The sequence below is a fragment of the Sus scrofa genome, chromosome 4, assembly GCF_054392235.1.
Source record: "Sus scrofa isolate SSC_HxYL_T2T_F1_AM1 chromosome 4, Sscrofa_HxYL_maternal_Yorkshire_Landrace_v2.0, whole genome shotgun sequence".
Classification (NCBI taxonomy): domain Eukaryota; kingdom Metazoa; phylum Chordata; class Mammalia; order Artiodactyla; family Suidae; genus Sus; species Sus scrofa.
The window spans coordinates 101943901-101952205 of NC_139386.1; the positions used below are offsets into that span (position 1 = coordinate 101943901).

Consider the following 8305-nt stretch of genomic DNA (forward strand, 5'->3'; position numbering starts at 1 on the left):
GTTGGGATGGGAGCTAGGGAGGGGCTGGGGATAATATTGTTATGGGATTTGGATACAGGGGGTAGGGTACAATGAAGGCTGAGGGCGTCATAGCCAGAGAGAGACAGTTAGAACCCAAACATCCTACGTGCACTTTAAAAATAGACTTTAGCGGAGTTCCCATCGAGGCGCGGCAGAAACGAATCCGACTAGGAACCATGAGGTTGCGGGTTCCATCCCTGGCCTCGCTCAGTGGGTTAAGGATCTGGCATTGCCGTGACCTGTGGTATAGGTCACAGATAGGGCTCGGATCCCGAATTGCTGTGGCTCTGGCATAGGCTGGCAGCTGCAGCTCCAATTGGACCCCCTAGCCTGGGAATCTCCATGTGTTGCGGGTGCGGCCCTAAAAAAAGGCAAAAATAATAGACTTTAGTGGTTACACAAATCTGATCAGAGACACACATCCACATACAGGTGAAACACATACTCACACACTCAACCTGCTGTTGTGTAGCTCCACAGACACATTTAATCTGACACAATCTCCATCTTCCTTGAGGTCACAACTCAGAGGAACCTATTGGCCTCAGAGAAGTCCCAATCCTGAGGGACCCCAGAACATGTCCATGGTGTCCCAGTTCCCCAGTCTCAGACCTGGGGGTGGCCCAAACTCTATTCCAGCCCCAGCTGTCTTCTGTCACGTGAAACCCCAAGAGAAGAGATGGCTGGACCCTGGTCAGAAGGCCAAGGGCAGACCCGCAGAGCACTGTCTGGGCGCCACCCTCCAGCCCTTCTCTTGTTTTGGAGAAATGGAGCAGACACCATCCTGTGCTTGGGTACCACCGAGTCCAGCAGGGTGGAGGAGACCTGTTTCCCTAGCAGTGATCTTGCCCAAAAACTTCTCCTGGCTTTATAAAGAGCTGTGAACCCTCCTCTGAGGGATAAACAGCAGCTGGTGGGGAGGGTTTTTTTCCTGTCAGGGGAGGGTAAACATAAACCTCAACCTATACCATTTTTATAAAATGATTTCAAAGGCAGGAGTTCCCTGGTGGCTCCGTGGGTTAAGGGTCTGGACGTTGTCACTGTCCCTGGCCTGGGAACTTCCGCATGCCGTGGGCACAACTTAAAAAAAAAAAAAAAAAAAAGATTTCAAAGGCAAGAGGTGTGTGTGTTGGGATAGGGGGAGACTTAATTAAGATAAGCTGTGGGCTGCTGCTCTTCACTCTCATTCCTGCCTGAGGACCCAGGTTTCTAGCCCAGCCAGCCATCAGCGCTGTGAGCATTCTGGCCCCACCCTGAGTGGTCCCCAGTGACGTGCGGGGCGCTGGTCCTCAGGAACCCCCACTGAAGCAATCCCAAACTAAACACCACAGGGGTGTTCTGGACTGAGAACTTTCCCCACAAATGATACCCACAGGGGGCATTTAGAACGAGAGGCTGCACAGAATTGCCCCCATCTGGGAGACTGAAAGACAACCCTGTGGAAAGGGCCTGGCCCCTGAGCTCCCCAAGGGGAATCAGGTCATCCGAGAGACCCTTCGGAGGAACGCGGCAGCTTCCACCGCCCGACCCCTTCAGGCTCCAGAGGGTCCCCCCCCACCCTCCCTCCCCTTTGCTGCCATCCTATAGTGGCGCCTGCTGCAGCCCTCCCTGGTTGCTTTATTTATTTATTTTGCACCAACGGGGTTGCTGCAGACTCATTCTTGCCTGGTTTAAAAAGAGAGAGACGGGAAAAAAAAAAAAAAAAAAAAAAGGAGAAATGCTTTCTGGCTCTTTTCTCTACCTCCGTCTTGGCAGCAGCGGCCACAGCAGCAACAGCAGCAGCGGCAGCAGGGCAGGCGGCAGGCAGGCGGGCAGCGGGGAGTGAGGCACACAGGGGAGGCGTGGGGCTGAGGTGCAGCTCGATAGGACGGGCCCCCTGCCCTGGACAGATGCAGTGCCCAACTTGATGCCACCCTCCAGCCTCTCTGGTAAGTGCCCCCACCTCCTGTCCCGGGGCTGCAGCTGCCCCTCTCCGTAACATTCTCAGAGCCAAGGCCAGAACTGTCAAGGAGAGAGGGTTGGTGCCCACCCCCTACCCCCAGCCGACCATTGATCCTGCCTCCACAGGGCTTTGAGGGGAGAAAACTAAGATGTCCCAGGTGCCCCTGGGGGGAAGGACTCCAAGAAGACCCCCCACCCACCCATTGCCCAGGTGCTCTCTCTACCTCTGGGAAAGGTTTTTCGGCAATCAGTATGGATATTCCAGAAATCTTTCCTCCAGGAGCCCCCTCCCCATGCCTCTCTCAGGTCTGCTTTAGAGAGGACATCCAGGGTATAAAATGTACCTCTGGACTGCCACAGAGCGACACAAAGAAGAAAGCATCCAGTTCCTTGAGGGTGGTCCTCTGGACCCCAGCCCATACAAGGAGAGAAAGAAGTGGTTCTGACACCTCTCTCCTCCCGCAAAGTGGCTGGAAGCCAGTCCTGTAGCCATGGAGATTGGCAAGCAAGTTTGTGATTACACTGGCCACCTTTAAAGAGAAGGGGACCAGATCCCCCCGGCCCAGCAAGCTTTGGAGACTAAGAGGACAGTCACAGGAATGGGAAGGAGGGAAGCTGGGTTACACGCTTCACTGCACTTTTGCTGAATGCAGAGTAAAGAAGGCTGAGCAGGAACTGCAGCAGGAGTGATAAAGAGCTAGCTGTCAGGTGGACTTCCTAGAGCAGGCACGGGGGAATGAGGGAGGCTGGGACTTTTCTCTCCCTGGAGAACTCTTAGCAAGCCATGGAGACCTGTTAGATAGGGAGAGGGAAGCGAGGACTCAGTAGCTTCTCTGCCGGCGGTTCTTTCTCATGCCCAAGCCTCAGAATGGTGTCCTACATCCCTCTGCTCTTTTGGCCTCTTTCTTCAGTTTCCTAACTACTCCTGTCCTCTGAAGTAGCTGTAGGGCAGCCGCCAGAAGGCTCCTTCTAGGAGAGAGTGCAGAGTGGGAAGGAAAGGGAAAGAAATCACACCATTCCTTAAACTGCCTCTCATAAGTTCCGCCCGGCAGAAAATGGGCCATGCAGTAGAGAGCTGACCCTGTAGGGCCCAGAAAGCCCGAGGCCTGAATGGTCAGAGGTGAACGGGCTCTGCAGCTAGAAAGAAACCCAGGCCGCCTGCCTCCCGGTGCATCCGTTGGCTCTTGTCCCATCTCTCAGCTTTCCCTTGCCAATTCCAATGCCTCCCCTCCCTGGGGGTCCCAGTTGTCACTGAACAGGGTGGGTCTATGGGACCACTTCTCCACCACCTCAGTCAGGCCCAGGGGTCATCAGAGTCACCATCTTCCTGATTTCGCCCAGGCCCCTGGCACCCAGAAACCCATTTTAAGTTAGGCTGGGCACACAGCCAGTGCCCAGAGATCTGCTGTGCCAGCCGAGGGCTCCCTTGCTCCCCACCACAGCATCTGCTCAGGCACTGTCTCCCCTCCCTTGTCTGTGCCTTCCAGGCTCACAGCCTGCCTCTGGCGGATGGCTCAGGCAACAAGGCCAAAGGGGACCAGAGATCTCCCCCAGGCTCACACACTGGGCTTGAATCAGTCACCATGAAGGAGCGACGTGAAAGAAGGCTGAGTCTGAGGACCAAGCAACAATGCATGGGCACCTCTTGGGTCCCTCACACACGCCACCATCATCTTACTCTCGGGGTTCTTGTGAGGGATTCATGTGCCCCCCGCATCCTGTGCCATGCCTAATGTGCAACTTGGCTGTCATCCACAGGGCGTTCTGGGGAGATTGGATCTTGTTAGTCCAGGGCTTCAGGCCCCAGGCCAGGCTGGAGGAGGACAGTGAGGCAGTAAGTGGAGCTCTGGGGGGTGGAGGGGACAGAGCTGAGGCCCACGTGCTACCCAGCCTTGGATAACTTAGCCAAGATGAGGCCTCTCTCCAATCAAGATCCAAGGATGTGGAGTTCCCATCGTGGCAAAGTGGAAACAAATCTGACTAGGAACCATGAGGTTGCAGGTTCAATCCCTGGCCTTGCTCAGTGGGTTAAGGATCCGGTGTTGCCGTGAGCTGTGGTGCAGGTCGCAGACTCGGCTCGGATGTGGTGTGGCTGTGGCTGTGGCGTAGGCCAGCAGCTGTAACTCCAATTAGACCCCTAGCGTGGGAACCTCCATATGCCACAGGTGCGGCCCTGAAAAGACAAAAAGACACACACACACACAAAAAAGATCCAAGGATGTGATTCCTCTGAGCCTTAGACAAAGCTGTGGATAGAAAATATGGGAGAAGAAGGGTGGGCAGAGGGGGGCAGAGCAGAGATTGGGGAGAGGAGTTATCAGGGAGAAGGGACCTCAGGTATTTCTGGATCTCACAGATAAGGAAACTTTTGTCAAAATGACTTCCCTGGAGTTCCCATTGTGGCTCAGCCGGTTAAGCACCCAACTAGTATCCATGAGTTTGTGGGTTCCATCCCTGGCCTCACTCAGTGGGTTAAGGATCAGGCATTGCCATGAGCTGTGGTCGAAGACGTGGCTCAGATCCCACACGCCTGTGGCTGTGATGTAGGCAGACGGGTGCAGCTCTGTTTTGACCCCTAACCTGGGAACTTCATATGCGGCAGGTGCGGCCGTTTAAAAAAAACAAAAGTTCCTTCCCTGCTCCTTCCTGTCTCATTCTCCTAAAAGTTTCCCTGCGTGGCTAGGGTTCCATGAGCTAGTAAGCACTTGGACTGTTATCCAGGGCTGGGAGGGGGAGGAAAGTAGAGTTTCCCCAAAGAGGAGCTCCAGGAGGCTCCAAGCCGATACGCACTGGAATTCCTCCCGGGTCTGCGCTCTGCCTGCTGGCCATCCTGAGATGGATAGCTCAATCTCCCTCTCCTCTAAGGAGACCCCGGGAAGTCCAGGGTCCCCACCATCTGAAGCCACTTTCCAAACAGGGCCATGTCATCATCTGTTCCAGGATTGAAGAGGGGATGGCTGTGGCCACAGTTCCAAAGCACGCCTGGCCCCCGTGGCCCCCCCTCCTTTTCCTGCTCCTCTTGCCTGCGGGGAGCAGCGGAGGCTGCCCTGCTGTGTGTGACTGCACCTCCCAACCCCGGGCAGTGCTCTGTGCTCACCGACGACTGGAGGCTGTACCGGGGGGACTCCCGCTGGACACCGAGCTTCTCGACCTGAGTGGGAACCGCCTGTGGGGGCTTCAGCGGGGAATGCTCTCCCGCCTGGGGCTTCTCCGGGAACTGGACCTCAGCTACAACCAGCTGTCCACCCTGGAGCCGGGGGCCTTCCAGGGCCTGCAGAGCCTACTCACCCTGAGGCTGCAGGGCAACCGGCTGCGAATCATGGGGCCTGGGGTCTTCTCAGGCCTGTCCGCCCTCACGCTGCTGGACCTCCGCCTCAACCAGCTCGTCCTCTTCCTCGACGGAGCTTTCAGGGAGCTAGGCAGCCTCCAGCAGCTGGAAGTGGGGGACAACCACCTGGTGTTTGTGGCTCCGGGAGCCTTTGCAGGGCTGGCCAAGCTGAGCACCCTCACCCTGGAACGCTGCAACCTCAGCACCGTGCCTGGCCTGGCCCTGGCCCGCCTCCCCGCACTAGTAGCCCTAAGGCTCCGAGAACTAGATATTGAGAGGCTGCCAGCAGGGGCGCTACAGGGCCTGGGACAGCTGAAGGAGCTGGAGATCCACCACTGGCCATCTCTGGAGGCTCTGGAGCCTGGGAGTCTGGCTGGGCTCAATCTCAGCAGCCTGGCCATCACCCGCTGCAATCTGAGCTCTGTGCCCTTCCAAGCACTGCACCACCTGAGCTTCCTCAGGGTCCTGGATCTCTCTCAGAACCCCATCTCAGCCATCCCGGCCCGGAGGCTCAGTGCCCTGGTGCGACTCCAGGAGCTCCGACTGTCGGGGGCCTGCCTCACCTCTATCGCTGCCCACGCCTTCCATGGCCTGACTGCTTTCCACCTCCTGGACGTGGCGGATAACGCCCTACAGACACTGGAAGAAACAGCCTTTCCTTCTCCAAACAAGCTGGTCACCCTGAGGCTGTCTGGTAACCCCCTGACCTGTGACTGCCGCCTCCTCTGGCTGCTCCGGCTCCGCCGCCGCCTGGACTTTGGCACCACCCCCCCTGCCTGTGCTGGCCCACAGCACGTCCAGGGGAAGAGCCTGAGGGAGTTTTCAGATATCTTACCTCCAGGGCACTTCACTTGTCAACCAGCCCTTATCCGCAAGTCCGGGCCAAGGTGGGTCATTGCGGAGGAGGGGGGGCATGCTGTTTTCTCCTGCTCTGGAGACGGTGACCCAGCCCCCACTATCTCCTGGATGAGGCCTCAGGGGGCTTGGCTAGGAAGGGCTGGGAGAGTAAGGGTCCTGCAGGACGGGACGCTGGAGATCCGCTCTGTGCAGCTGCGGGATAGAGGGGCCTACGTCTGTGTGGTCAGCAACGTAGCGGGAAATGACTCCCTGAGGACCTGGCTGGAAGTAATCCAAGTTGAACCCCCAAATGGCACTCTCTCTGACCCCAACATCACCATGCCAGGGATCCCAGGGCCTTTCTTCCTGGATAGCAGAGGTGTAGCTATGGTCCTGGCAGTCGGCTTCCTCCCCTTCCTCACCTCGGTAACCCTCTGCTTTGGCCTCATCGCCCTCTGGAGCAAGGGCAAAGGTCAGGTCAAACATCATATGACTTTTGACTTTGTGGCACCTCGTACCTCTGGGGATAAGAACTCTGGGGGTAACCGTGTCACTGCCAAGCTCTTCTGACCCTTCCTTCTGCACTGGGGACCCATCCAAGCCAGCTTCAGATACCACGGGGGAATAGAACCAAGGCTGCTTGGACCAGAACCTCGTCCTGAACAGCACAGATCTCCCATGGCTCCTGCCTGCACCATGCCAGCAGCTAATGCTGCCTCCTGAAAGTCGGTCTCCTCGGGCTTTTGTAGTTTGAGGATAGCGTTGTCATCTCTCCCCTGAGGGTACCAGGAAGCTGAAGATGTAGCCCCTGTAGTCACATGGCCCTCCCCTCACCACACACAAAGCAGGAAACACAACCCTCCAATCTGCTAGCCTAAGCTCCAGGCTTTCTTCACACACTCACACATACCCTTAACAACCACACCAGCTGCCAACCACAGCTATGAGTTTATTTCTGAGGTGGGGCTGGGACATGCCACTTGCTTCTTGGAGTCTCTGCTCCTCAACCGGGCCCTCTCCTTCTTGCTTTCTGCTGTCCTCTCCCTGGGCACAAGGAACTAGGGCCAAGGCCCTCAGGCAGGAGAAGTGGATGTGAGCCTGGGACAGGGGAGGACAGACTTCCCACTGACACTGGTCTGCATGAGCACCCTCCCGCCCCTGCCTCTGTCCGTCACATCATTAAACCTGCTGCCAAAAGGCCATGACAGTAGCAGCCACAACTGAAGGTGCTCTCTGGCGTTTTCTTTACTTCAGTCTTTTCCACCCCTCATTTCTGTCAGATCCCCCCCTTCCTATTCTGACTCTGCCCACTGAGCATGTAGCCCACTGGCCTGGGCTGGATCTAATGAGCCTGACAACCCGGGGTTTGTGAAAAAGGCTGCTCATCATGCCTGGAGGGAGCAGCACTCCCAGCCCATTTCCGTGTCAACCCTTCCACACATTCTGCATCTCTGGAGTTGGAGGAGAGATCCTCCACCTTCCAAGGGATCCCTCTGCAGAAATTCTGACCCAGGACACCCAGCCACTTCCCTTCGTTCTCATTCTGGTTGTAATCTCCCAACCATTCCTATATCCCAGACCCCTAGTGCCCTTCAGGGAAAGCCAGAAACTTCCTAGAAAATGACTAACAAAAGGAAGCCTCCGCAGCTATCAAAGGAGAGAGACCCAGAGCACGGCAGGACTAGGTTTGAAAGGAGGAGGGCAGGAGGGGCACCACCGCCAGTGGTAGAGAAAAGTGGAGTGAAGGAGCAGCAGGAGCTGTCCGCCTTTCCACTATCCTTTGGCAGTTTCCCCTTGCTCCGTGCTTAGTGCAGCCCCAGCGGGAAGCTCTCTCTGGATAGAGGTCACTGTGTTTCGGAGACCCAAGATGCAGAGACGGAGTGGGAGGAGACGCTGACTGCCTCTGAGTGTGCTTCAGAGAGGGCAAAGCAGAGCCAGAAAAAGTAGAGATGCTCAAGGGACAGCGCAGCAGCCTCAGCATCATTGAAAGGGGAGGAGTGAAGGGAAAGGAAAGGAGCAGGGAGGCGGACCGAGAACTGGAGAGTCACGAGGTCTTGGGGAGACTGTCTCTCTCTCTTTGCAGCAGCATCTGCTCAGCGTCCTTAGTTCCCCTCCACTCTCAAGAGCCCCCACCCACCTCTCACCCCCCAAAATACGCAAGCATCATCAGCTTCCTAG

At 56.7% G+C, this 8305-nt stretch overlaps 1 protein-coding gene across 2 annotated transcripts; it reads left to right on the forward strand.

Moving 5' to 3' along the window:
* Positions 1 to 1762: 1762 nt before the first annotated feature.
* LINGO4 (leucine rich repeat and Ig domain containing 4) lies at positions 1763 to 7352 on the forward strand. 2 transcript variants are annotated; one of them, XM_085023058.1, is made up of 2 exons: positions 1763 to 1949; positions 4880 to 7352. In XM_085023058.1, exon 2 carries the CDS (start codon positions 4916 to 4918, stop codon positions 6695 to 6697), a length of 1782 nt encoding a protein of 593 aa, XP_084879184.1. In that variant the 5' UTR covers positions 1763 to 1949; positions 4880 to 4915; the 3' UTR covers positions 6698 to 7352. The 2 variants fall into 2 exon arrangements, with proteins under 2 accessions (XP_084879184.1, XP_005663498.2); XM_005663441.4 differs by having other exon boundaries at positions 4903 to 7352.
* Positions 7353 to 8305: the final 953 nt, after the last annotated feature.

Excerpts from the sequence above, each read along its gene's own strand:
- LINGO4 (XM_085023058.1), top strand. The coding sequence starts at position 4,916 with ATGGCTGTGGCCACAGTTCCAAAGCACGCCTGGCCCCCGTGGCCCCCC.